This window comes from Delphinapterus leucas, chromosome 9 (assembly GCF_059928025.1).
Source record: "Delphinapterus leucas isolate spDelLeu-1000000601 "Yukka" chromosome 9, BTC_Dleu_Yukka2, whole genome shotgun sequence".
NCBI lineage: Eukaryota > Metazoa > Chordata > Mammalia > Artiodactyla > Monodontidae > Delphinapterus > Delphinapterus leucas.
Genome location: NC_143137.1, coordinates 6132999 through 6160849, shown reverse-complemented (window position 1 = coordinate 6160849; position 27851 = coordinate 6132999). Strand labels below are relative to the sequence as shown.

The window sequence follows — 27851 nt, the reverse complement described above, 5'->3', positions numbered from 1 at the left end:
ACGAGGGGCCAGACCCGCTTCCTCAGATGTCACACCAACGTGAACTCCGAAAACGTCAGGCCTCTCTAGTCTTCCCACCCCCAGTCCCCATGCCCTTCCACAAGTCCCATGGGAACCTAAAGTCCAGATGTGTCTAAAGAACCTACTGGGGCTTCCCTGGTGGCGCAGTGGTTGAGAGTCCGCCTGCCGATGCAAGGGACGCGGGTTCGTGCCCCGGTCTGGGAGGATCCCACGTGCTGCGGAGCGGCTGGGCCCGTGAGCCATGGCCACTGAGCCTGCACGTCCGGAGCCTGTGCTCCGCAACGGGAGAGGTCACGACAGTGAGAGGCCCACGTACCGCAAAAAAAAAAAAAAAAAAGAACCTACTGCCTTTCAGGTCCAGCCCCTCATGGCTCCCTTATGTGTAGCTTGGCCTCCATCTTGGCTCTGCCCTCACTTGAGGTCACTTGGGCACTTCTTCCCAGGCGACCACTCCAGGACAGAGAGTTGTCTCTTAGCCCCTCCGTGTGAGGACTGTCTCTAAGACATGTTTCCCGATGCCTTGGGCATCTCCTCTCCTACCCTTTCTCTCTTCTCCGGGGCGAGTTCGTCACTGACTCCCAAGTTCCGCCCAGCTAAAGCATCCATGGGGGTCTTTAAAGAGGGCTCGGCGTGCCCTTCCACTCTACCTCGTCCGATCTCCTGTGGCTGGAGAAGAAGCCAGGGAACCTGGGGGAGGAAAAACTCTTGACAAGCAGTCCAGTGGTTTAGGTTCCAGAGATGACCATCCCCATCACCCCAAATTCCCACCACTGTTCCCATACCTCCGAGTCTGAGTCCACCCAGTGTCCTACTCGTTGCCCTGCCTCCACCCCAGTTAGACAATACTGGCCATGAGCAGCCCTCTCAGTCAGTGCTAGTGGCCTGGCCAGGCTCCTTCTGGGTGTCTGTGGGCTCCTGAAACCCTCCAGGGAACAGATTCTGGGTCCTCTGGGTTCTCCACTGCTGTCTGGGGCTGGAAGCAGGACTGGAGCCTGGTGAGAAAAGCCATCAGCTGGGCAGTGCCATGATACCTGCGGTTCACCCGGGGTCTGTCCCCCACACACCCTGACCGCCTCACCATCACTAGACCAGGATGGCTTCTCCTCATCCGGCGAGAGTGTCTGCGGCGGGCTGGCCCAGGGCCTGGACAGGGAGAAAGCTGAAGCCTCGCCCCACAGTTCTTGCTGCTGCTGCCGATGGAGCTAAATGGAGAGGAGAAGAATGAAGGGCTCCCTCCGGCCCTGCAGCCTGAGGCCCAGCCCCCGGGCTCGGTGCAGAGGGTGCTGAAATCTCCTCCCCCACCCTCAGCTTGGAGCCTGTCCCTGGCTGTGCGGGGCTGTGGTTTGGTAGGAGTTTGCCTGCCTCACTCAAAGCAGAGCTGCGTTCCACTCCCAGCTCCACTGCTTGCCATCTGCGACCTCGAGCTAGTCACTTCACTTCCCCTAGCCTTAGGACCCTCATTTGTCAGATGAGGACAACGGGGCTTCCCTGGTGGTGCAGTAGTCGAGAGTCCGCCTGCCGACGCAGGGGACATGGGTTCGTGCCCGGGTCCGGGAAGATCCCACATGCCGCGGAGCAGCTGGGCCCGTGAGCCATGGCCGCTGAGCCTGCGCGTCCAGAGCCTGTGCTCCGCAACGGGAGAGGCCACAACAGTGGGAGGCCCGCGTACCGCAAAAAAAAAAAAAAAATGAGCAGTGACTAGCCAGTGGGTGGGGCTGTTAAGAGGATCCCAGGAGGGGAGTGCGAACACCCACGTGTCCTCGCATCCAGTGTCCCTCGGCACGAAACCTGCACCTTTCTTTCCCTTTCTGCCCCCTCACCCTCCCTTCGCCTTGTCACCAACAAGGGCCACCTCTTAGTTCCCCTCACCCTCTTCTGAACTGTGTTCTTTCCTGTTGGGTAATTCCTTACACTCCAGCCCCTCCACACTCTCCCTTTTGTTCAGCTGCTTCCTCCCCGCATTTGTCTTTCTGGCACCCCTCTACTCACCTGGTGCAGGTAAATGGGGTGGAGACTCAGCAGACGCAAGCTCTAGGAGCTGGGCCAGCTTCTGGCCCCCACTGCCTCCTGGGGACACACAGCTAGAACAGAGGGCACAGTGGATGAAAAATTGACAGGTCCCCCCGTCCCCACATGCCCCAGGGAGGGCCAGGCTTCACCTCCCCTTTCTGATCACCCCTGCCCCCATGCCCCTGCACCCTTCTTCTGGAGGATCAGCCCCACCAGCCCTGCTCCCTGCGTCTCAGGCCCCCACCCCTCACCTTGAGTCCTGGGTCATTCGGGAAATGGAGGCCAGGAGGCTGGCCGTGGCTGCAGCTGGGCAGGGGACTACGGGGCTCAGGTCCTGAGGGGGCACGAGGGGCTGCATCGAGAGGTTGGCCGGGAAGGCCTCCAGCTGGGCGCAAGAGAAGAGAGGGTCAGAAGAGAGGACAGGAGGGGAGGCGGAGGTCTAAGGAAGGCAGGAGAGCAGGCTGAGCTAGTGAGTGGGTTAATACAAGAGGTGAGGCAGAGGGGGGAGGGGCCGGGGGGGGAGGGCAGCAGGGCAGGCAGGCTTGACTCACCAGAGGGGAGGAAGAGATGCTGAGGATCCCAGGGCTGGGGGGGCTGCGAACCGAGCTGGCGCCCCAGGCGGCTGCATGTTGTTGCACCCGGCCTCGAAGGTGCCCCAGGAACTTGGAGCTGTGGCTCGGGGGGCACCCTTGTGGATGAACCAGGGAGAACCTCATCAATGAGAGCTCAGCCTTCCCGTCCTCAGCCCGCTCAGACAGTGAGGCCTCTGTCTGTCCCTCTGAGAGCCACTGAAAGCAACAACGACGGTCCTTCAGGTGCCGCCAACAGCACTTTTTTTTTTTTTTTTTTGGCCGTGCCATGTGGCTTGCGGGATCTCAGTTCCCCTACCAGGAATGGAACCCGGGCCCTGGCAGTGAAAGAATCAAATCCTAACCACTAGGCCACTGGGGAACTCCCGTGAACACCACTTTTATAGCTGTAGTGGGTGCCACCTGGGGTAGGCAGGACAGGAAACACTAGCCCCCCATTCTTTCTTTCCAGGTGAACTGGAAAGAATGGGGACTAGCTCAAGAACACCCAGAAACACAGCCGCAGAACTGGACCTGGGTCCAGACTCAGCACTAGGATACGGCGTGACCTCAGTGTTTTGCCAAACCTGTTCACACTGGATACCAGGGCTGGCCTGACTCCAGCCCCGTCCACTGACCGAGACGTTCCCATTTACAGGTGTTACGACTTGCCGGGAACTCTGGTAGGGCTCTACACATGTCATCTCACGTAATCCTCATAAGAGTCCCACGCACTGCCCTCATCTGACAAATGAGGGCCCTAAGGGGAAGTGAAGTGACTAGCTCGAGGTCACAGGTGGCAGGCAATGAAGCTGGGGGTGGAACCCAGCTCTGATTTGAGTGAGGCAAGCAAACTCCTACCAAACCACAGCCCCGCACAGCCAGGGACAGGCTCTTACCTGAGGGTGGCCATGGCGCTTCGCATCCATAAGGGCAAAGGAACAGATGTCCCCAACCGCGGCCACATCTACAGCGAAGTGACGAAAAAAGTCAATGATCTCCAAGGCGCCAGGGCGAAACCAGAAGAGCAGAAACAGTGGGGCGAGGACAGGGGACAGGAGCTCCTTCGTGAGGGAGACCTGGGGAAGCAGGGCTGAGGCTAAGAAGGGGTTGCTGAGGGCAACCAAACTCGCCAAGCAGGAAACCTCCAACGCAGTCATTCCCCGACGCCCGGGAGGGCCAGCCCTGAGCCCCCCCTGTCCCCAGACACCGCGGGCAGCCAAGCCTCCTCCGCAGCCCCGCTACGGGCGTGACCCTCACCGCTCGGTATTGCAGCAGCCGCGCCATCTGCCGGTAAGAGCTGGTCCTGCCGGCAGGGCCGGTCTCCGGGAGGTAGTGCATGTGCGCCAAGGCCGCCGGCAGCAGGATTTGCGGCGGACGACCTTGGCCCTGCCCACCCGGAATGAAAGACCTAGAGGGCGGGATGGGGATGCAGAAGGGGCCTGCCGTTCAGAGGATGTGCGGCTGGGATGCAGGGCTGGGGGGCCACTAGCGGTGGGAGGGGTAGGGATGCGCGGGAGGCTCAGCCCCAGGACAGAGGAATGCCCCCTCCCCGGATATCTCCCCCATCGCACCTGGCCACTGGCCACGATCCCGAGCGCGGTCATGGCGGTGAGCACGTGCTCCACGTAGAGCACATCCTTGTCGTAGACGGTGAGCACGAGCAGCGCGGCGAAGAGCGCGCCGGCGAAGAAGACGAGCTGGCGGGCCAGCAGCGCGAGCACGGGCGCGGGGGCGCGCAGGAAGGCGGCGGCGGGGCGGGAGGCGCGGGCCAGGCGCGCGCGCAGCTCGGGCGGCAGCTCGTTGAAGTGGCGCAGCTGCTGGCGGGCCAGGAGGGACCAGCGGCGCGTCGCCAGCGCGCCGGGCTCGCGCCGCAGCAGCTCCGCGCGGCTGTAGAGGGCGTGCAGCACCTGCCAGGCCAGCACCAGCGGGCTCAGCGCCAGGTTCACGGCCGCCAGCAGCAGCACCGTGCGCCGCCAGCGCGCGGCCAGGGCGGCCCGCCGGTCGCTGCGCTTGTAGGCGTCGGGCAGCTCCTAGCCGCCGCGGAAGAACGAGAAGGGCCCGCGGGAGAGGAGCAGATCGACGTTGGGCGCCAGGCCGCAGCTGAGGAAGGCCGCCCTGCCTCCCCAGGGCACGGCGCGGCGGGCCGGCATCAGGCCCTTGTTGGCCAGCGCCACCTGGTAGTTGGTGTAGCGCAGGATGCGGTGGTGGGCGTCCAGCTCCGTCAGCGGCCTCGGCTGCACGCACAGCCCCCCGCTCCTCTGCAGCGCCAGGAGGCGGGACTGCACCTCGGCCCAGGGCACCGAGCTGAGCTCCTCCTGCGGAGAGGGGACGCCTGAGCGCCAGCCACCTGGATTCCTCTCCATGGCGATGCCCAAACTCCTCGTGACCAGAGAGGCATCCCCGTCGTCCTCACCCAGTGTCTCTCGGGCACGAAAGCTGCCACCTTTCGCTTTCTGCCCCCTCGCCCTCCCTTCGCCTTGCCACCAACAAGGGGCACCTCTTAGTTCCCCTCACCCTCTTCTGAACTGTGTTCCTCGGGCCCCTGCCCCTCCTGAGGCCGTGAGTCATGTGCTTCCCAGGAAGAGCTCATAAACCAAACTCTACATGTATCTGAGCTCACCTCCGTAAGAGCAGGTTTTCCTGGCCACCGCTCGCCCCTCCCATGCCCGCAGCCCTACACATACAAGGTACATCAGAGCTGCAGGTAACAAGGCAGTCTCTTTCCCGTTCCTGGGGTACCAGCCCGCTGGGCCCGGAAGCCCCCAAACTTTTACCTCAGCATGCTCTGAGACACACACACACACCCCGCCCCATCCCACTCCAACAGATTAACCTTCCTAAGACAGTGGCCTTGTCCCCATCGGGGTGGAGGCTGTCAGATCTCACTTGGAGCTCATCTGCAAACCTCATTTTAGCCCAGTTTCACCCAGCCTCCCCAGTCCAGCTTAGTCAAGTCCCTCCAGGCCAGCCTCTCCAGTCTATCCCAGGGTCTCCCTTTCCCCTGGAAGGAAGAGGGGAAAGAAGGAAGGAGAAAGAGGGGTCAGGCACCTCCTGGAGGAGCAATGGTCCAGCTCCTCAGCTTCCCTGCCTCCATCCCCAGCCCTCGCGACTCTTTCCTGTGCTATGGCTTGTGCTTCTGTACTCAGGTGGGCTTTCGAGAACCTCTCCCCTTTGCTGCGCAGGAGGGCTGTGTAAAAGGCTCTGCACTTCTGAGAGGAGCAGGGAATGCTGGCTGCTGAAGGTAGCCTTTGCGCTGTGCCTTAAAGAAAGAACTTGGGGGGCTTCCCTGGTAGCGCAGTGGTTGGGAGTCCGCCTGCCGATGCAGGGGACGCGGGTTCGTGCCCCGGTCCGGGAAGATCCCACATGCTGCGGAGCGGCTGGGCCCGTGAGCCATGGCCGCTGAGCCTGCGCGTCTGGAGCCTGTGCTCCGCAACGGGAGAGGCCACAACAGTGAGAGGGCCGCGAAAAAAAAAAAAAGAAAGAAGGATCGTGGGTACAGAGCCAGAAGGAGCATGAGCGAGATGGGGAGGAAAGAACAAAGCGTGACCAGGGACAGTGAAGGGGCCGACGAAGTAGCTTCCTGCAAACAGGGGCCAGAAAGGGGGGTGGGCTCACTGACAGGGGCCTGGACACTCAGTTGCGGGCTGGTGGGCCAGTCTCCTTACTGCTGCCCAAAGATGCGCATCGCTTCCCCTGCCCCCTTCCTGCCTGGGGTTTGGAATGCCTCCCCAGCCCAAGCCCAGTTCCTCCTGCTCTGGAAAGTCAGGTGACTGCCCTTCCTCTAAAGACCCATTGTTTGGACCACAAGCACGTGAGTGTGCGTCATCTTCCATAACCATCCACATCAACTAAGCTCCACAACAGGAAGGACCTTGTGTTCTAAGGGGTGGTACCTCACCTCCTAACATTATTCGGGGTCAAGGGTAGGTGTCTCTAAGGGCTTCTCCCCTCTTCCCAGTGGATCCTTCTGTCTGTACAGCTCCCTACTCCTTCCCACCCTCCACCCGTTGACATGGCATGCCTCCACAGACACGCTCACCCAACTCACTGGGGGGGATGTGCAGGGCCTCCCTGCAAAACACCTGGATGTCCCAGTAGCTGAAGAGTTTGCAGACCGAGCGAAGCAGCTGGAAGAGCCAAAAGGCAGCCGCCAGGATCAGCAGGAAGACCAGCTGGAGCAGATCCTGTGCCGGGTGGGACAGACGGAAGAGAGAAAGTAGCGGCCCCATAGCAAGGGAGACCAGGCTTGGGGAGCGATGGGGGTCCTGGAGAGGGGACCCAGCCAGACCAGTGATTCTCAAAATGTGGGCCCTAGGGGTCCCCAGACCCTTGTGAGTGTCTGCAAAGTCAAAAGTTTTCATATAAAGTTAAGGTTTTCTGCCATTTTCATTCTCCTTCTCCCAAGAGTATGCAGTGGCCTTTTCCAGAGGCTATGTGACCTCACGGTCACAGTCGATGGAATGTATGTTTGTACGTTCTTAGGAACAGCTTTAAGCTGTCCTCAGCTTTAATCTCTAACAAGGTGAATCTAGATAGGATTCTCATCAACAAAAGGTCTTGGGAGTTGGGTTCTCAATCAATTTTAAGTGTATCAAAGGTGGCCTGAGACTAAAAACTTGGAGAATGGCTGATCTAAACCAAGGAACAAAAGGAGGGGAGGCTTTTGTCTTTGTCGGTTGCTCTCCCCCATCACCTCCCCCACCAGCTGTCACTCACCGCTGGGCACACTGGGATGAGGGTAGGATAGCATCTGACAAGGTCACTTTGCTGTGGAGCGACCCAGGTCTTGTTCGGTTTTTTGGTTGGTTGGCAAAGAGAACGCTGTAATCCACACAGCGGAGAAGGAAGGTTGTGAAGGTGACAATGAAAATGAATCGTCTGGGACAGGAGGGAGTGCAGTGATGAGGCCTGCGGGCTGGGAGGGCTCCTGCCCCAGCCTCCGGGCACCCCCCCGCCCCGGATTAACCCATCCTGCTGAGCCCCTGGGTTGCCTGGGAAGGCGCTGGAGGCCCAGAAGCAGCAGGCACTACTGAGCAAGCAAGGGGAAGAGCTTGGGGTCTGGGACAAGCATCTCACCCCAGCTGGAAGCCATCCTCCAGCAGGATACAGGCAAAGCCACTCCTCTGGTGGTAGCTGTACATGCGGCAGGGCGTCAAGAATTAAGCCTGACGCATCATGGGCCTTTCCTGAGGACGCCGACTCCTCAGCCCCCAAGTCCCCAGCCCACTGCATCCCTGTCTCCCTGCCTCCCGTGCCCCTTCTGCCAGGCAGAGCACAAAAGGATATCTTGGTGAAGAAGCTGTCCGGGTTCTGGACGTGGTGCCAGGAGGCTGGGCACAGAGGGGAGAGCGTTGGGACTCACCTGCCTCCGTGCCCTCAAGCCTCTGCCAGAGGCCCAGCCCGGGGGACACTCCGGAGCCCTGAGGCCCTCCCCAGCCCCTCACCTCGGAGCCCTTCAGGCACACGAAGCAGGGGCTGCTGCCCCTCCCCATGGAGGGCTGAATCTTGGGACCCCCCAGGGTCACAGTCCTCCAGCCTCTCATAATCCTGCTCAGGGATCAGAGGGCCTATCCGCAGCCCAGGAGGGTCCTGGGGGCATCGGCGTGGGGCAGGGGCAGAGTGGGAACCCCAGGAATGGGGAGCAGAGATGGGCATCATCGCGGACCGGGGCTGCGTGGTGGGGGTAGCGGGAGTGGGGAGGGTACTATAGCGAGGCTGAGAAGCCGCTAGGGCCTGCACCGCTGGGTAGGGGGGCCCCGGGGTTGAAGGAGGAGCTGAGGAAGGGGTGCTTTTTGTGTGAGGTGCAGGGGCCAGAGAGAAGTTGGAGACCCTCCCTCCCCCAGGTCCCCGACCCAGAGGAGGAGAAAGAGGAGGCAGTGGCACGGGGAGGAGGGGCACGGATCCACGCCCCAGCTGTCCCCTGGTCCCCACCCCCCGCCCATCTGCCTCACCATCAGGCCAGCGGCATCTCCTGAAAGCTTGGAAAGATGGGAGCTGCTGCTGTTTCCGAAGAGGTCTGCGTTGCTGAGCAGGGACTTCAGCAACCAGGACGGTGACAACAACAGCCCGGTGACTCAGTTGGGGCAGGCCTCAGGCGTCCCAACTCGCAGTCACCAGCCCGACCACCCACACCCCTTCCAGGACAACCCGCGGCCAGACCTCTTAGGGCCCCGCCTCCATGCCTGGCAGGGCAATACCTGGAGAGGCAGGAGCAGACTAGCAGCAGATGGAAGGAGATCCCCACGGTCCCACCTTCAGACCCCCAGCGGACTTAAAGCGGGAGGCCAGAGAGCAGAAGCCAAGAACAAAGACAGAAAGAATCCTAGTTAGGATTATAGGGCTATGGGGCCAAGATATACATCTTTAGTTTCTTAAAACCTTATCTCAGAATAAAACAAAACAACTTATCTCCCCTCCCTATATATACACACACACAGAGTGATCCACAGAGAAACACTTTAAGACCAAACACAAAAAGAAAAAAAGAAAAAGAAAACGGCTGCATGTTTTGCTTGTATGACAGTGCTAAGGAATGGAAAAGGGGAGACCGTCTGACTTTGCAGCCAGGGTGGGGGAAACTGAGAGGGAGCAAGTGAAGAGAGGAGAGGCAATTATTTTGGATGAGAGGTGGTTCTCGGAGCTTTTACAGTAGGAAAGTGGGGTTCCTTGGAAGCTCCAGTATGTTTGCTTACTTATCCTCTTGAAACCCTCTCTACCAAGTTCTGATCCAGTTTTGGGAGCCCCCTGAGATGCATCAGGGCTGACCCAGCAGAGGGCAGCTGAAGGTCAGGAATTTGGAAGGGCAGGTAATTTGGGTGCCCCAGGGATGAGCTGACTGAGTTGAGTTCCTTGTTGCCACCTCAAGGAGGAGGCGGAGGCCCAGGCAGCTGGTATGGTAGCTTGTCCAATGCCATTCTTGAGGCCCTGAATCATCAGGTTTCCTACTGAAGTCCATTCCTGAGGTGCTGACTCAGCCACCCATGTGTCAGGGCCTCCAGGGCTTAAGCCCAAGCGCTGATGTAGGGACCAGTGTCCAAGACATGGAAACAGAGGAACAGAGTACATCCCAGATTGCCCACTGGAGGAACTTAGAGCAGGAACCTGTGCTTCCTTCCTGGGAGGGGAATTGTCATGGTAGCTCAGGACTTGCATAGTTTTATCCCCGAGCAGGAGGCAGAGCTATGAAAACAAGACTCCTGGTGCCCAAAATGGAATCCCACACTGCAGAGGGGCTAGGAAATTCCCATGATCTCTCTGAGACACCTGTCAAAATCAGATATGTGGGGTTTCCTCTGGTCTCTCCCCAGCCTCACTCACCCTGATATTCCACCATACTCACTTTAGGACCCTCCCATACAGCCTCCTCACCCAGCCCAACATCAGACTAATCCTGACACGTTTTCCTACCCAGTTTCACTCCAGATTCATCGATGAACAGCCTCCCTACCACCGGCCCCAATTCACGTCAATTTATTATTAAGGACACTTTTCCCTGCCAGGCATTTGGAGGGGAAGGAGGGGACGGATGAATGAGACAGAGCCACTACCCAAAAGGAAGTCACAGCCCAGTGGGGAGGCAGCTATGCAAACAAGTAATTACACAGAAGAAATAACTAAGAGTGAAACAGAGGTGTAAGAGCTGTGCGGTGGCAGCTTCAGGCAGTCAGCCTAACTGCGGTAGGAAGGCATCTGTGGGGGAGATGGATTTAGGGTCGCGCCAGCGGTTCTAAACCATTGAGTAGGGGCAGCTTATCAGAATCACCAGGGGTTTTTTTCCCCAAAATATATGTGGCTGCCGTCCCCGGAGCTCTGACTCGCCTAGGAGAGCGGGGTGGGTGGCAAAGCACGTGCACATGTTTTGAAAAAACTCCAAACGGTTTTTGTCCCTTAGTCTCCCAGAACCAGCGGTCTACACTCCCTGGAGACTCCGGAACATCTAGAGTCCGCCAGGAGCGCCCATAAGAGAATGACCCGGAGGTCAGCAGCTGACGCGTTACTATGGATACCCCAGGGCGGGGGGACGCACTCTGCACACCCTCAAAACGTCACCCCAGAGCCGACTCGGACGGCGTGCACAGGGCAGGGCCCGCCCGGAACTGGGGGCGGGAGACAGGCGACTCTCTGCAATCACAGTCCCAGAAGGGGGGCTAACAAGGTTTTCTCCAATCACAGCTTGCAATGAAATTGATGCTTCTTTCCACCAATCATCGCCGAGTCGCGAGGGGGTTGTCGGGATGGGGGCCGGAGCCAACATGGAGCCCTCAGTGGAGTAAAGGTGAAGGTGCTGTTGCCGGCTGCTCCTTTTCTACCCCCACCATGTTGGTGCACTTATTTCGGGTCGGGATTCGGGGTAGCCCCGTCGCAGGCAAGCCACTACTATCCCTCCGCTTCCAGACATTCTCGGCCGTCAGGTAAAAAGGGACAAACCTACTGGGAGCGCGGGCCATTGACCTGCCGGCAGGGCGTGGGGACCGCCGGGAGATGGAGTCCCGGGCTCGCGCAACGCCTGCTGGGAGTTGTAGGCCGGCCCGGCCCGGGGTTGAATGTCACTCCCCCGGGGATTGGCCTCAATTATTTAGAGCGAGACCTAGGTGCCAGCAGGAGGCTCGGCGCGTCTGTATCTGCATGTGTGCTGGACGGAGGGGGCGCTCTGGCCGGTGACCACGCTAGGTCTCTTCCCACCAGCGGGCGCCGTGCTGCACAGGTGTCGGGCCCCCGTTTCCGGCCCCAGTCCTCGTTCTTGGAATTGGTCTGGCGATGTGGACAAAAATTATTAGTGTCCGGAGACATTTAGTATTGCTGTCGTTCCAAAAATTCAGTGTGAACTGAACAAAAATGGTTACTAAATCGGGATAGTTTCAGCAGAGATAGTCAATTTGGTAACGCGTATGTATGTGTTCTTGTATGCTCTATACACGTTCGTCTCAAGAGAGAAAGACACAGGTGGGAAACGAACATGTACCCTGAAACTGCCACTCCGCTGTAAATGCTTTATGAGAAGAGACTGATGCCTTTCTAATCCTGGAGTGAAGAACCCGAGAGCCAGGCAGGCAGCAGATTCGTAGGGGCGGGTGGATGTGGACTTGTGTCCTTTGGAAAGCCCGTCTGACTGATGGAGGGCGAGATGGGCGGAGCTGCAGCTAGAAGTACCGGTGCTGGGAAGTAATCTGCCAGTTCTTGGCAGTGACCAAGCACTGCTTAGACCTTAGTTTGGAGAAGATGAGAAAAGCTGGAAAGTGGCCATGGTAAATTATTAAAAGGCTTGAAAACAGTCCTTAGGAAAAGAGTAAGGGTGTCGATGTTTTTTAACCAGAGCGAAACTCCAGAAAAGACATCAAACAACGTTTTACCATTTGTGTGTTCATAGTGTAGTGTTTTTAAAACGTCAGGTCACAACACAATAGTTCATAAAGTGAATTTAGTGAGTCTGAATCATTTAAAAGTTAATATAATGGAATACGTGTTAAAAACAAAGTAGGGGGACTTCTCTGGTGGCGCAGTGGTTAAGAATCCGTCTGCCAATGCAGGGGATATGGGTTCGATCCCTGGTCCGGAATGATCCTACATGCCGTGGAGCAACTAAGCCCCTGCACCACAACTACTGAGCCTGCGCTCTAGAACCCGTGAGCCACAACTACTGAGCCCACATGCCTAGAGCCCATGCTCTACAACAAGAGAAAGCCCACATGCCTAGAGCCCTAAAGCCCACATGCCTAGAGCCCATGCTCCCCAACAAGAGAAGCCACCGCAATGAGAAGCCTGCGCACCGCAACCAAGAGCAGCCCCCGCTCGCCGCAACTAGAGAAAGCCCACGCACAGCAACAAAGACCCAATGCAGCCAAAAATAAATATATTAATTTTAAAAATTAGGGAGGGAATTCCCTGGTGGTCCAGTGGTTAGGACTTGGTGCTTTCACTGCTGGGGTCCGGGTTTAATCCTTGGTGGGGAGACTAAGAACCTGCGAGCCGCACAGGACAGCCAAAAAAAAATGAGGGGAAGTACTGTTTTGTGAAGCATTTCAGTTTTCTGTGACATTGTGCCGGATCGCAAAGTAAAACATATTTGTTACTGTTATCCACAGTAAGTCTAAAGCTTTGCAAACACTGCAGCAGCGAGTCAGGGCAGCTCGTTCTGCATTTCTAATGAGAGCATGTGCTCAAGAAACATAACCATTTGCTGAACACTGTTATGTACCAGAGCTCTGCCAAGTGCTGGGGATACAGTGGTGAATAAGATAGGGCTTCCCGCCATCAAGGAATATATGGTCTAATGAGGAAGAGGGGCATTTACACAGGGCAGAAGGACATTGAGCTTCTCCGTTTATATTTTGGATAGATATAAAGTACACAGTGGAAGACAGGCAGGTGGATGGGGTCGGGGGAGGTGTAATATAGAGTTGGCAAGAAGCCCAGGCCTCCCTGAAACAAGGGAAGGATGAGATGGAGTGTGTAGTTAGGAGGGTCTGGAAATATGAAAGGCCATCATAGTAAAGAAGAAACCTTTCATCTGTTTGTTTTTTAAAAGCCTCTCCTCATCAATAATCTCATTTGGATCTTTGATCGTCCTACCATATACTCTTGGCCAGATAACTTATGCTTCTAACAGGCCTCCCTATAGCCACTCCTGTCATTCTCCAGCTCACTCCCCTCTGCAGTGATCTTTAAAATGCAATTATGGGGACTTCCCTAGTGGCGCAATGGTTAAGAATCCGCCTGCCAATGCAGGGGACACGGGTTCAATCCCTGGTCCGGGAAGATCCCACATGCTGCGGAGCAGCTAAGCCCGCGAGCCACAACTACTGAAGCCCGCGCACCTAGAGCCCGTGTTCTGCAACAAGAGAAGCCACTGCAATGAGAAGCCTGTGCACTGCAAGGAAGAGTAGCCCCCGCTCGCAGCAGTGAAGACCCAACACAGCCAAAAATAAATAAATTAAAAAAAAATTTTTTTATTAAAAAAATGCAATTATGATTATGGTCCTCGTTGCCCTCTCAAGTCCAGGTGTTTTAAAAGGACAGTAATGGCTCCCCCCACCCCACCCCCACCCCCAGCCTCCAGCCTCGGCAAGCTTTGTCGTTAGTCGTTTGTATCCACACTCACACTAAAGCTTAACTACCGCAGCGTAGTTACTCGGTCTGTACCGTTCACCCCCTCTTCCTGTTCCTCAGAGCAGAGCACTTGATGCACAGTAGGCTGCGGCCCTACGTTGCCATCTGCAGGTACCGAAACTGCAGGAAAGGGGTGATCTTGGCCTATCCCAAGATGACAAGATACGTTATTTGGATTTTATTTCTTTTTCTTCCTTCAGCTGACAGAGAGGGAGTCTGTCACCCTTTCCTTCCTTGCCTTGTCACGTAAGCACTCAAGGCCAGGAAGGAGACAGGGCGATGGGGTATATAATAAGCTTCCGACCAGTGGTCAGAGACTCGGGTGCAGGCCTGGCCCTGCCACACATATCCTTGGGCTCATCACACATGGCAGTATAGGATGAGCCTGGATTCTGGAGTCAGACAGCAGGGCTCCTCTCTTGTCCTAGTTCTGCTGCCTGGGGACAAATGATTTCAGCTCTCAGCCCTGCAGGATTTTGTCATCTATCAAGTGAGAATACTGGCCTCTGCCTCCCAGGGATGTGAGGATCAAACAGAGCGGACTGATGACTTGGTGAGGTGGGGGGGCACTGTCCCTCTCTGAGCTGCATTCACTGGGAACTTCTGTGTTCTCCACTGTAAGAGGAGCGCCGTCCAGCTCTGATGTCCTGTGATTCTGAGAGAGCAGGGGTTGGAGATGGTTACTGGCTGGGGCCCGCCGTCTGAGAGACGAGCCAGGGAGAACACCTTTACCACTCGATTGCTTTCCACTGGGCGTGTTCATCTCAGAAACCAAGGTTGCTTAAGAGCCGCCCTGAGAAGGGCAGGGTGGGCCGTTGGGAGAGGAGCTGCTGCTCTCCAGAGGGCTGAGCCGAGAGCTCGGCCGCTTTGTTGTTCAGCTGGGGGTCAGCTGGGCCCTCGAGCCCTCAGTGCCGTTCTCTCCCTGCAGGTCCCGCGATGGCCGCCCCAGCTCCTGCCTCCTTGGGGCCGTGGCCCGGCTGCAGCCCCAGCTCCGGGCCGGCCTCCCTCGAGCCCCCGCAGCTCCCGGTCGCAGACCCTCTGCCTGGCTCTGGGTTGGGGGAGTCCTCCTGGGCCCCGTGATCCTGAGTAAGTGCCCCCGCCGCGGCCTTGTGGCCCTCTGTGAGGCAGAGGCGGCCCCTCCGGCCCGCTCTGGACCCGGTGCCGTGGAGCCCCGCTTCAACTGGAAGCTCTTCTGTCAGTTTCTACGCCCCCATCTACTGGTCCTGGGGGCAGCCGTCGTGGTGAGGTCTTCTCCCGCCCCACCCCACGCCAGGGACAGGGAAGAGCCCAGCCAGGGGTTCGCGGAAGCCCCCGCCAGAGCCGCCTAGGGACAGCTTTCCTGCCTGGCCAAATCTCAGAAGAGACCTCGGGAAGCAGCGGGGCTGGGGGTCACCAGGAGAACCTGCACAGGGCAGCTGGGTGAACAGGGTCCAGGGGTCCCCTGGGGCTGGCAGCTGGGCTTTAACTCTCCGAGAGACACAGGAGCCCCCAAAGCGTGGGCAGTACTGGGAGACGAAGGGCCAGGGGTTAGGGAAGAGCGTGGTCCCCCTGTAAACGTCTGTCTCCCACCCCCCAAGCTGGCACTGGGCACAGCACTGGTGAATGTGCAGATCCCCCTGCTTCTGGGTCAGCTGGTGGAGATCGTGGCCAAGTACACGAGGGACCACGTGGGCAGCTTCCTGACTGAGTCCCGGAACCTCAGCACCCACCTGCTCATCCTTTACGGCCTCCAGGTACAGCAGAAGGGAGGGCCCGGGGGCCGCCAGCGGAACCGCGCGGGCGCCCCTGAGGTCCTGGCCTCTCTCCCAGGGCCTGCTGACCTTCGGGTACCTGGTGCTTCTGTCCCGCATCGGCGAGCGCATGGCTGCGGACATGCGGAGGGCCCTCTTCAGCAACCTGCTCCGGTACTGCCAGCCTCGGGCTGTGGGGTGCAGTGGTGGCGGGGACCAAGCGGCCCACGGGGCGGGGGGTGGGGGCTGGTGAATGTCTAGGGGCGGGGCCTCATCCTGAGGTCGTGTCTCCCTCTTCTCCCCCACCCGCTGCCCCCGTGTCCCACCGCCAGACAAGACATTGCTTTCTTCGATGCTAAAAAGACAGGGCAGCTGGTAAGCCGATTGACGACTGACGTGCAGGAGTTTAAATCATCCTTCAAACTCGTCATCTCCCAGGTCAGCGCCCAGGTCCCCCCACGCTCACTCACACGTGCACGCTCCCTAGTGCGGATGCAGCAGGCCAGTCCTGCCCACCCCACCCCACCCCCCGCCACCCTTGGGCCCTGCACCCAGGCTCATGCCGAAGCGAGAAGCCTGCTGTGTGGTGAGGGTGCGGGTGAGGGAAGAGGGACGTTCACAGCAGGAGGTGCCACGGCAGCGTCCGGGGTCGGGACAGGCTGTTTCTCTCCCGTTCTGAAATCCTACCTCCCCGGAAAACCGTCCCAAGAAGGAAGGCTCAGACAAGAGCCTTTCCTGGCCCAGCTTGCCCAGAGCAGAATCACCACCTTGCCCCCAGAATGCCGGGCACGCTGACAGGAGGGGGAGTGATGGCTTTCTGCTCTGTGCCTGATGTCCTCTTCTCTTCCCCCCACGTTGTCACTGACCCCTAGCCGTCCCTGGGCGGCATCACCAGGCAATTCTCTCTTTTTTTATTTTTTGGCCTCACCTCGTAGCTTGTGGGATCTTAGTTCCCGGACCAGGGATTAAACCCGGGCCCCGCAGTGAAAGCACCAAGTCCTGACCACTGGACGGCCAGGGAATTCCCCAGGCGATTCTCCTTCTGTTCAGTTTCTAGAGCAGAAGAGAATGAAAGTGGGATTTGTCCCGGGGGAGGATGCCTCGGTCCGCAGGCATTCTCTTCACGCCTGCTCATCAGGAAGGGGTTATGCTCTGTGACCAGTGGACTGTCGGTTGGCCTCCCCGGGGTCAGACCTATGGCCTTGGCCTTGTGAGTAGAGAGCTAGCTGTAGCCAGCTGACTCTTGCTGAGTTCCCCACATCATGTTGCTGATGCCAGACAGCCCTCCCGTCCGCTCCCCAGGGGCTGCGAAGCTTCACGCAGGTGGCTGGCTGCCTGGTGTCCCTGTCCATGCTCTCCACGCGCCTCACCCTGCTGCTGATGGTGGCCACGCCTGCCCTGATGGGTGCTGGCACCCTGATGGGCTCAGCTCTCAGAAAATTGTCTCGCCAGTGTCAGGAGCAGGTACCAGCATTCCCACCCATCCTCCTCTCTGCCCTGTACTCCTCTGTCACCCCTCCGTGTCTCCATCCCGGCTCCCTGACTCCTGGACTCCCCGCAGGTCGCCAGGGCAACGGGTGTGGCAGATGAGGCCCTGGGCAACGTCCGGACTGTGCGAGCCTTCGCCATGGAGCAGCGGGAAGAGGAGTGAGTGCCGGGCGGGGGTGGAGCCCAAAGCGGTGGCAGGGGGGCGGCCTCCCCAGATGCACCTCCCCCCACCCCGCGTCCCAGCCTGCCTGCTTCCTGAGGGCTGGGCTCGGCTTCTGTCACAGACGCTATGGAGCGGAGCTGGGGGGGTCCCGCTCTAAGGCAGAGGAGCTGGGCAGAGGCATCGCCTTGTTCCAGGGGCTCTCCAGTATCGCCTTCAACTGTGAGTGAGCGAGGCCCCGCCGGGGGACCTGGGCTGTGGCTTGGGCTGAGCTCGGAGGAGCGAAGGACGGGTCCCAGCAGGGCGGGCGACGGGCGGCTCTCCACCTGCTCGAGGTCCTTCGCATGTCTCTCGAGGGCCAGTCAGCCGGCCTCTGGAGGCTGCTGCCTCCGGCAGGCAGTGGGCAGGGAGGCCCAGTGTCACAGCCGAGCCGTGTACAGCGCGCTGCTGGGCCGCCCCCAAGGGAGCCGTGGAGGTGCCTCCAACCCACTCATTGCCAGATGACGAGACAGAGGCGGAGGCCACTCAAGTGACTTACCCAAATGCCAGTCAGCTGGGAGCACAGCAGGGACTGGCACTGGGGACCAGCACGTGGGCCAGGCTCTGTCCTCTGCCCTCCTCTGCTTCCTCCTTGAACCCTGTCCTTGCCCCACTCAGGCATGGTCTTGGGCACCCTGTTTATTGGGGGCTCCCTCGTGGCCGGACAGCAGCTGACGGGGGGAGACCTCATGTCCTTCCTGGTGGCCTCCCAGACAGTGCAGAGGTGAGTGTGGGGCCGTTCCCTTTCCTAAGGGGCCCAGCTGGGCCAGGGGCCGGGGGTGCCAGTCTGCTGCGGGGACAGCTACCAGGTCCCCTGGAGAAGCTCAGGGCTGGGGATGGGGAGCCCCTGCCTTCGTCCAGAGCCCGCTCGGGGCTCCCAGCAGCCCCTGCAGCCTAACTCGCTGACCGTACACTCAGAAACGCAGTTGCCATCTTCACCTTCCAGACAATTCTTCAATGAGTCTTTTTTTTTGTCCTTTATTCTTTTCTTTTTCTTTGGCCACACCGCGTGACATGTGAGATCCTAGTCCCCCGACCAGGGATCGAACCCGTGCTCCCTGCGGTGGAAGCACGGAGTCTTAACCACTGGACCACCGGGAAGTCCCAAGCCTTTTTCTTTCTTTCTTTTTTTTTTCGTGGCTGTGTTGGGTTTTCGTTGCTGAGTGGGAGCTACCCTTAGTTGCAGTGCACAGGCTTCTCATTGTGGTGGCTTCTCGTTGCGGAGCACGGGCTCTAGGCACACAGGCTCCAGTAGTTGTGGCTCGCGAGCTCTAGAGCGCAGACTCAGTAGTTGTGGCGCACGGGCTTAGTTGCTCCGCGGCATGTGGGATCTTCCCGGACCAGGGCTCGAACCCATGTCCCCTGCATTGGCAGGAGGATTCTTTTTTTTTTTTTTTTTTTTTTTTGCTGTATGCAGGCCTCTCACTGTTGTGGCCTCTCTCGTTGCGGAGCACAGGCTCTGGACGCGCAGGCTCCAGACGCACAGGCTCAGCAGCCATGGCTCACGGGCCCAGCTGCTCCGCGGCATGTGGGATCCTCCCAGACCGGGGCACGAATCCGTGCTCCCTGCATCGGCAGGCAGACTCTCAACCACTGCGCCACCAGGGAAGCCCGACACGCTTTTTAAGAGCTGGCCTCCCACCCTCTGCCTGACCTTCCCCTGCAGGTCCCACCCTGCTGGCTCACTGTGTCCGCGGCTCCGCAGATCCCATATGCCTGCAGGCACCAGAGCTCCCCGCTGGCTCTGCCACAAGAGTGCCCAGGGTGGGCCTCCTCCCCTCTCCTGTCCCTTCCAAGCTAAGTTCCTAGCAGCTCCTTCTGCTGTTTCTCCTCACTGTTTCCCCACCATATACCACGTATACCAAAACACATAAAACATAAATACACGTTAGATAAACAATTACAGTAAATATGATAAAATAAATAATTGAAAAGTGGGGGGCTTCCCTGGTGGCACAGTGGTTGAGAGTCCGCCTACCGATGCAGGGGACATGGGTTCGTGCCCCGGTCCGGGAAGATCCCACATGCCGTGGAGCAGCTGGGCCCGTGAGCCATGGCCACTGGGCCTGCACGTCCGGAGCCTGTGCTCTGCAACGGGAGAGGCCACGACAGTGAGAGGCCTGCGTACCGCAAAAAAAAAAAAAAAAAAAAGACACGTTAGATAAACAATTACAGTAAATATGGTGGAATAAATAATTGAAGAGTGAAGACCTGTGTTACCAACCAGCCACGTCCAGAAAATAGAACATCAGCTCAGACGCCCCTCTGGGTCCCTTCCTCGTTATTCCCGATGCCGACGGTCCTTGTGTCATGGCTCTGCCCCGTGTCTTACCACCTGTGCGAGTGTCAGCCGTTTCTTCCAGAATCCCTCACCATCGGCCTTATTAATATTGTCCTGGGCAGAATGGAGCTAAGCTGGAGGCAGGCAGGTAGAAAAGACTCCCTTTCTCAGCCCCAGACCCAGCATTCCACAAAGACCAGATACCACCCATTTCTGCTCAGTGCTTCCTAATCTGGGCCCATTCAGACCCTCTCTTGTCCTGGGCAGCCTCACCCCTCCTTCCCGCAGGCCCAGGAACTAATCCCTGGTGGCCTTGGGACTAAGAAGGTCTGGCTGTTCTGAGGTGGAACTTGGGCCGCCCCCTGCTGCCCCTCCCCCGGTGCTGACCCGGACGAGCACCGCTGGCTCCCTTCACGGTCACCCCACCGTGCTCCACGGGGCAGGGGCAGAAAGTCTCCCCCGGCCGATGGCAGCCACCTGTCCCAGGCCTGGCCCCGCTCCCTCAGACTCGCCTTGCCCTGGGCCCCCCCGCCTTTATGGCCTGCGTCCAGACCCTTTCCTTTCCTCCCCGCTGCACTGCCTAGCCAGTTGGCAGAGCTGTGTCACAGACTTCAGAAAGCCTCTCTCGCAGGCTGCTAGGTGCTAGGTGGGGCGGCTTCCCCAGCCACAGGCCTTAGGCGCGGACTAACTTGCTGTCCTGGCTCTTCTTGGGAAGTTCTCCGGGCGTTTCCTTGCGGGCTCCCCCCCTCCCCCACCCCCGGTGCTGGGAGAAGTGAGATCCTGGGGAGTCAGTCTTGCCTCCTCTTCTCTTCGAGAAGAACCCGCATGCACAATCGGAGACGCACAGTCACGGGCTGGCCTGGCCCGTGACTAAGCCGGGGGCCGGTGACTCAGGAGTAGTGACTCACCGTCCTCCTAGCAGCCGGCAGCCCCGCACGACGATGAGGAGGTGACCCACCGTCTGGACAGATGGACACTTACCCCTCTGCTCACACAGGGCGGAGCCCGTGATGACATGTCTTCAGGGAATTTTGAGTTCCCCCTGTGGTCTAATGTCTTCTGTTTCCTTCTTTCTCTAGAAGGAGTAACATGGTTTTTTCCATCTTCCTTAGCCCTTGCTTCCCCCGGGAGTGGACAGCGCTAGGTCTGACCCCCTTGGTGGGCCTCACAGCCCCTCCCTGCAGGCTGCGGGCAGCGTGGAGTCCAGCCCCACTGCGCTCTGCGCCTGCCTTCCCTGTTTCCTCCCTGGAGCCCGGCCCTCAGGTACTGATGACTGTCAGCCCATCCGGGCCAGGAGGGAGCGTGGCCCTGAAAGGAGAAGTTACTTGCCAGGAGACCTCCCCGGTGGTGCCGGATTCCAGGGCACCTAGGGCCCCAGGTTTCGGGAACTACCTCTGCGTTTGGCTTCCGGCTGCCTGTTTCCTCGCCTCACCCAACACGTCCCCCACGCGGCTGAGACCCAGACCTGCCCCTCTGGCGCCGGCCCACCTTCTCTCAGGCCCTCCTCGTCCCCCTCTTTCAACCCTCCTCTTTTACTCGCAGGTCCATGGCCAACCTCTCTGTCCTGTTTGGTCAGGTGAGTGGCAGAGGTGGGTGGGTCCAAGGATGTGGACGCGGTACCTGGGCTGGAGTCCCGTCAGCCACTGATGTCACTTGTGTGCCGTGGGAATTGGGTGTCCGGCGGAGGGGATACGACGAGCCCCTACCCCGCCGCCAAGTGGGAGTCCAGGAGGTGCTGCCCATTCCCTGGGACCCCATGCCTCCCTCACACAGACTTTAACCCCCCTCCCCAGGTGGTGCGGGGGCTCAGTGCAGGCACCCGGGTCTTCGAGTACATGACCCTGAGCCCGTGCATCCCACTGTCCGGGGGCCACTGCATCCCCAGGGAGCACCTGCGCGGCTCCATCACCTTTCACAACGTCTGCTTCAGGTCAGCATCAGTGGTGGGCGCAGGGGTATTTCTCTGCGGGTTGAGGGCAGGAGAGGGAGCCTGTCTGGGGACCTGTGGGTCAATGTCTCCCTCTAAGTAAGCCCCCCTTGCGGGTACAGGGAGACTTTGGGAGGGACCCGGGCAACAAGGGGCCAGGAACCCGGTCTGACTGAGGGTCTCTTGGTTCCTCCCAGTTACCCCTGCCGTCCCGGCTTCCAGGTGCTCAGAGACTTCACCCTCACGCTGCCCCCGGGCAAGATTGTGGCCCTGGTGGGCCAGTCCGGGGGAGGTAAGAGGAGCCTGCCACCGTCCCACCTGTGACTTCTCCCTGTGGGAGCCACTCAGTGTGGAAGGAGGGGCCCCCACTGCCACCGGGGGCGTCCCTGTCCCGGACATGCTCCAGAAACCGATGCCCCCCTCCCGAACCCCCAGGAAAGACCACTGTGGCTTCCCTGCTTGAGCGCTTCTACGACCCCACGGCGGGCATGGTGACGCTGGATGGGCAGGACCTGCGTACCCTCGACCCCTCCTGGCTCCGGGGTCAGGTCATCGGCTTCATCAGCCAGGTGCCTGCTTCTCTCAGTCCCTGCGGCCTGGGCCCCTCCCCCTTCCCAGCCCCGTCACCTGCTGCCCTCCTGGGGGCACTGGGGGCGAGCTGGCTCTCTTCACCAGTCCCCAGCATTCACTGGAGTCCCAGCGACTGCAGCTCTGCCCTTGGAACTCTGTTCCTCGATGTAAAAGGCCCAAGCAGGTGGAAATGGGGTGGCCGTTTTAGGATCCCTGGGTTCTGTGGTGTCCAGAAGGTCTGGACACCCACACGGTGTTGCCGGGCACTGCTGGTGGCTAACCCACCAAGCGAGGCCCTGCAGCCCCGCTCTGAAGCTCTCAGCCCCACTGCTTTCCCAGCGAGGGTCCACCTCCCCCCACCCCCCACATGTGGATAGAGGGCGCCCTTTTGGCAGGAGAAAGCCAAATTGTAAAACCCTTCCCTACCCATCTCCCCAGAGAGGGGGGACCCTGCCGGGCCAGCTGGCCTTGCTCTCCCAGCCGCCTTCCCGCTCCCTTTCCCGAGGGGCTCCGTGCCACGCAGGAGCTCGGCTTCTCCCCCCTTTGATGGACCTCTCTGTGTTTGACCTGTAACTTTGAACTGCCCCTACCTGCCCTCCAAGTGGTCCTGTTCTGGCCGAAACAGCTTCTCCTGATGCGCCCCTCAGAGGTTCAGGGCAAAATCAGAATGTTTCCGGTGGACCCTCCACCTCCCACCCCCAGGAGCCAGTCCTGTTCGGAACAACAATCATGGAGAACATCCGTTTCGGGAAGCTGGACGCCTCCGACGAAGAGGTTTACGCAGCTGCCCGGGAAGCCAACGCACATGAGTTCATCACCAGCTTCCCCGAGGGATACAACACCGTCGTGGGTGAGTTCAGAGACAGCATCCTGCTGGGGTCCGCGGGGCCCACATGCGAGGCTGGGATCCGGGGGGCAGGAACATAGTCACAGCATCGGGGAAGACCAGACAACAACCATGGCCGAGTGGGACAGAGGCGACTCTGTGGGGACAGGGGAGACGAGGCACAGGCAGGCTGCGGGGACAGGAGCGTGACGGAGGGCAGGGGCACAAGTGATCCGTGACGTGGGGACTCTTCAGAGCTCGCCACGTCAGCTCCCAAGACCTGACCAGAAGCAAGGGGGTGTTACCTCCTTGTAATTGTTTATTCTTCAACGAAAGGTGCTCCCCCTGGCTCTCCGTAGGGGTGGGTTTGGTTGAGCCAGTCTGTCTGCTGACTTACCCAGAAGAGGGCTCTGGTGGTTCTGGACCGTTGCAGTGTTGCAGCACCGCACTGGAGTCTTCGCAGTGCGGCCTGCGCTTCGTGTGCTCCTCTCAGAGGCCTTTTTTTCAGGCTTTGGGCTCATGTTTATCGTCCAGGGTCTCTTGGCTCTGTTGCAGAATGTTCCAGCGTATCTCACAGCACAGGCATATCCAAGGTTCCCAACTCCTCTCGAAACCTAGTCCTGAGCCTGGCTGAGCTTAGCCTTCCAAGTGGCGCCCCCTCTGTGGGTAGCCGTCCTTTGTGCTCCATGTTACTCACTGCTCAGATTCCTGCGGACCCCGCCCTGACGGGAGGAGCCGGGCCCACTCCTCTCTCGCGCACGCGCCTTGTACCCCTGACCCCGTGCACTCGCGGGCTGCCCGGGGCTGCAGCCTGCCCCCCTGCTCTGTGACTGCAGAGTCACCTGAGGCTCTCTTTGGCAACCAGGCTGCCACCTCTGCTGTTCTCTGTGGGCATTTTGGACCCCAATATGGTCTTCCCAGAATGCCCAGGTGGGTTTTGAATCCCACTGTTCTGCCACCCCCTACCCCACCGCAGGAGTCACATCTGGATCCTGGATGTCCCCACAGCAGCAGAGAGCCAGGAGGCCAGGAGAAGGCAGCTAGCGCTGCAGGGCCAGGGCAGGGGGTGGGACCCAGGCCCGTTATGGCTCTGAGCCCCTGCCCTGGTGTGTGGGTGGAGCTCAGCGACACCTCTGGGCATCACTGAGCCCCGCTGCGTTCACGACCCGTCATCGTGTGAGTGCCTGTGCACGTTTGCACGGGGATGTGGGATTGTGTTGCCGCCAGGCATCACCCCTACCCTCAGAGAGGCAGGACGAATGCGCACAGGGCCAGGGCAGGGCCCTGAGGGGCCAGGTGGGAAGTGCCAGACGGCCCCGGTGACCATCTGCAGGGCCGCCCTCGAGTGCAGAGCTGAGCGCCACTTCAGGCCTCCGCCCTATCCCCTCCCTTCCCAGGCGAGCGGGGCGCAACCCTGTCTGGTGGCCAGAAGCAGCGCCTGGCCATCGCCCGAGCCCTCATCAAGCAGCCCTTAGTGCTGATCTTGGATGAGGCAACCAGCGCACTGGACTCGGAGTCTGAGAGGCTGGTGCAGGAGGCCCTGGACCGCGCCAGCGCTGGCCGCACCGTACTGGTCATCGCCCACCGGCTCAGCACCGTGCGTGGGGCCCACCAGATCGTCGTCATGGCCCACGGCCGGGTCTGCGAGGTCAGCTGGGGCCTGGGGAGCAGGTCAGGGGGCTGGCACGGCTTCAGCCACGGACACAGTGGAACGGGCGGCTCAGCTGAGCTGTGTGAGGGTCTGGCCTGGCCCTGGGGCCTTGGGCTCATAGTCTGAAAGCAGCACCCGTGTGGATTCAGGAGTTCCTGCCCTTTGATAAGCCCTGGCCTCTCGGGGCCCCAGCTTCTTCCTCTGTCCCCTGGGGTGGGGCAGTGAGTAGAGCTGCAGCGTGGCTCCCAGGATCAAAGGGGAAAGTTCTCAGAGAAGCGTTCGCTGCTGGGGGAGGGGCCCAGGGGCTGAGGCACAGAAGAGGCCGCACCAGGGACCCTGATCAGGGCCCAGGCAGGAGCAGCCCAGAGGCTGTGTCTGCAGCAGGGCTTGGGGGCTGTATGGGGCCCGGCTCACAGCCCCCTGGCCACTCGCGCTGGGCGAGGGGCACTGGGCCCTGTAAGAAAGACAGAGGGACCCAGATGCTCTTCCACGATCTAGCTCAGTTGACAAATACAGCTGCGCCAGCGGCAATCCGTAATCAGCTGTGCTTTGGTTTCATACTCGCCTCAGGATTGACGCTGGCTTAGGTGAAGCCGTGCCCAACGGCTCATAAGAAGCTGGCCCTCCAAGGGCTCTGAACTCTGAGCTGGGTTGGGGTGACCGTCTGCCCCTCTTCCTCTCTCCAGGTGGGGACCCATGAGGAGCTCCTAAAGAAGGGCAGGCTCTATTCGGAGCTCATCCGGAGACAGGCCCTAGATGCCCCGCCTCCTGAGACGCCCAGGGGCCATGGGAAGCAGCACTCCAAGTCCTGAGAGGTCTGGTCACCGCCGTGCATCCGTGCCCAGGGCCAGGGCTCAGCTCGGGGGGGGGGATCCCGGGCACCGAGCCCCCAGGAGGGCCAGCATGCTGGGGTGGGGGCTACTGCCATCGCTCCCCTGCTCGCAGCGAAACCTGGGCCAGGCGCCGGGCTGGGGGAGGTTGGGCGCACTCCTCCTGCCAGAGCTGAGAGCCCTTGGCTGCACGGCGGGCCCCTGCTCGGTCCCCTCCCTTTGCCAAGGCCTCCCCGACCCCTCTCCCAGCCCTGCCGAGCCTCCCCCTGTACCCGACAGGCTAAAGGTGTGCAGGCCGCAGCTGCAGGGAATTTTCACAAGTCAGCACTGGGGGTGGGAGTAGGGACTTGCCCCAGGATTCATCCCACACCCGTACCAGGACCTCGGCCTCCTCTGCGGAATCCCGACAGGCCTCTCAGGGCCCTGCGAGAAGGCGCCCACCCACTGAGCCAGCCCTTCAAACTCTCAGCCCACATCTTGGGAACAACTTCCCTTCCTTCTCCTTGTGCCTTTACACAGTCCTTTCTCTAGATTTTGCCCTCCCCCCATCTAAACAGGACGGGGGCCTAACAGGCCCCCTGGCTCTTGGGGAGGGCGAGGAGGGGCGGGCAGCTGTGGTCTGATCCACAAGAGGTTCTGCCCCAGCCCCGTGCGCCTTGAGCCCGTCACCCGGTGAGATTGTGGACCGCCACCCTCTATGTGAGGACACTTACCTCTGAAAGGGACAGAAGAGGACATGCACCCCAGACTCCAGCCACGGGGGACGTCCGGTGCTAACAGTCACCACAGCACTGAGGAGCGGTTGATGCTAAGCCCCTTGGGCTGACAGAATACAAAATCCGTCCGACAAGGAGCGGTCACTGCCCGACCGGCCTCCCTGGCATGGTCAGACAGGGTCTCTGGAGCAGGTGGGACCAGAGCCTCACTTTGAAAGAGGATAGGCCAGCTGCCCAGGTGGCACAAGCCCTGTGACCCCAAAGCTGTGAATGGGGTGGGGCTGGACTCTTGTCCGCTTCTGGGGACCTAAGAGCAGCCAGGGTTTGCCCCCAGCCCTGGTCAGCTCCTAGAACTGGGCACCCCTCCTGCCTTGGTTCTGCTCGTGTCACATCCCACCAGGAAACCTTCCCCCTTCACAGCCACATCTGGGCTGAGGATTCCATCATGAGTCCTGCGCCCTGGCTTGAGGAAGAGGGGCCGCCCATGCTGGACCTTCAAGGCCAGCCAGACCTTTTGGATTTATCCCGTGGCATAGAAGGACGATGCCATGTTTCAGGGCTTGGCAGCAGGGGCAGGACCAGCAGGGGCAGCTGTGGCTGGAGGCCAGCCTGGAGGAGGCTGCAGCGGCTCAGGTGTGAGTGCAGGAGCCAGGGTGAAAGTGCCCACAGCCTCTTCTGGGTGTGGTTTAGGACCAGGTGCTACTTTAGGGAAATATCCCAGGGCCAAAGCCACCCAGATTTCATGCGCTGCTTTCTTAATGTTGAGAGGTCGCACCCCAGGGCAGGCCTGGCCCGGGAAGCAGAGCACGGGCTAGCTCCAGGTCGCTTTGCCACTAAACACCTCCCTAGTGAGGGCAGCCAAGGGCAGGCCTCAACTCCCCGGCCGAGTCCACACTGGCCTGCCTGGCCCCTCCCGGCCGAGGCCAGCTTGTGCTCTACCAGCACCAGCCGCAGCCTCCAGCCACCCAGACGTCTTCTAACACCAGATTCTAGGTCTCTCCTTACCTCTGCAGGGTGGCCTCTCCAAATCCTGCCCCCGCCGCCGCATCCCCTCTTTAGGGAAGTGGTGAGATCCATGGCGAGCCCTGAGCTGGAAGGCCCTGCGGTCAACTGCACACTCGCTGTGTAGCCTTAACCTCAGCCTTGGCTCCTGCAGCTATTCCACGCAGACCGTAAACCTAGCTGCACTTAATTTCGCGAGCTTCTTTTAAGAGTTTAATTAGAATAATCTGTGGTAAAGTACTTAGCCTCAGAAGCTGGTTACATCTGTGCAATAAACCATGTTATTCACTCCTTCAAGGTGTGTGTTCATTAAGCACCTGCTATGTGCCGCCCTGTCTGCCGGGGTGGGGGCGGTGAGGACATCCCTGCCCCCGTGAGACCTGCGGCGGTCTCATCAGGAGGACGGACAGGAGGCCAGGCGATCACAGCGCGACGTGATCACGTTCAGTTGGCGAACTACGTTCCACTCACTGCCGAGAGCCCGTGGACCCTCGCCTCTAATGCTTTGTGGAGGGGCATGGAGTAGAGATAAATTGCAGTAAATAAATTAGTGGAGCTAAATCTGCTTTCTCTCAGGCCTGCAGTGCAACTCCCAGCTCCACGGGGGCAGGTGAGCGTTTAACCAAACGCAGGGCTTGACGCCAGCGGGGAGCAGCCCTGACAGTCCTCCGCGACAGCGGCAGCGATCAGCAGCTACCTCCCGTCCCTTGTGCCTTGGATTAGCAAGACCCCCGAGTCCCGCTTGAGGCCTTGCACACTGCAGCTCTGCCTTTCGGAGATGTCCTCTCTAGCCCCTGGGAGTCTGCCCCAGCCCGGCCCAGCGTCTCCTCGGCATCTCAGTCAAATGCCCCGGCTCCGCCCCCTCAAGGCCAGCGTCGCCATGCTGTGCTAGGCACTGTGGCCCAGGGCACTCCAGCCGGTT

The 27851-nt window shown here is 59.9% G+C and overlaps 2 protein-coding genes across 6 annotated transcripts; one reads left to right on the top strand and one right to left on the bottom strand.

Moving 5' to 3' along the window:
- Window positions 1-702: 702 nt before the first annotated feature.
- On the bottom strand, window positions 703-9936 carry ATG9B (autophagy related 9B). Its single transcript, XM_089917963.1, is given in 15 exon segments — window positions 703-1013; window positions 1100-1223; window positions 2011-2035; window positions 2037-2102; window positions 2283-2416; window positions 2583-2819; window positions 3500-3679; window positions 3861-4021; window positions 4183-4935; window positions 6652-6968; window positions 7320-7481; window positions 7680-7741; window positions 7887-7933; window positions 8048-8581; window positions 9921-9936. Coding segments are annotated over 15 exon segments (2946 nt in total). The 3' UTR covers window positions 703-885.
- On the top strand, window positions 8794-27220 carry ABCB8 (ATP binding cassette subfamily B member 8). 5 transcript variants are annotated; one of them, XM_022577784.3, is made up of 17 exons: window positions 10484-11014; window positions 14138-14262; window positions 14638-14950; window positions 15287-15442; window positions 15519-15613; window positions 15772-15877; window positions 16742-16903; window positions 17001-17086; window positions 17212-17309; window positions 17745-17850; window positions 20950-20983; window positions 21201-21337; window positions 21532-21626; window positions 21770-21903; window positions 22607-22754; window positions 24128-24378; window positions 25068-27220. In XM_022577784.3, the coding sequence occupies exons 2-17, from the start codon at window positions 14255-14257 to the stop codon at window positions 25191-25193; spliced, it is 2055 nt and encodes a 684-aa protein (XP_022433492.1). In that variant the 5' UTR covers window positions 10484-11014; window positions 14138-14254; the 3' UTR covers window positions 25194-27220. The 5 variants fall into 5 exon arrangements, with proteins under 5 accessions (XP_089773322.1, XP_089773321.1, XP_089773320.1 ...); XM_022577756.3 differs by lacking the exon at window positions 14138-14262; XM_089917194.1 differs by lacking the exons at window positions 14138-14262; window positions 21201-21337 and having other exon boundaries at window positions 8817-11014; window positions 21557-21626.
- The last annotated feature ends 631 nt before the right edge of the window (window positions 27221-27851 follow it).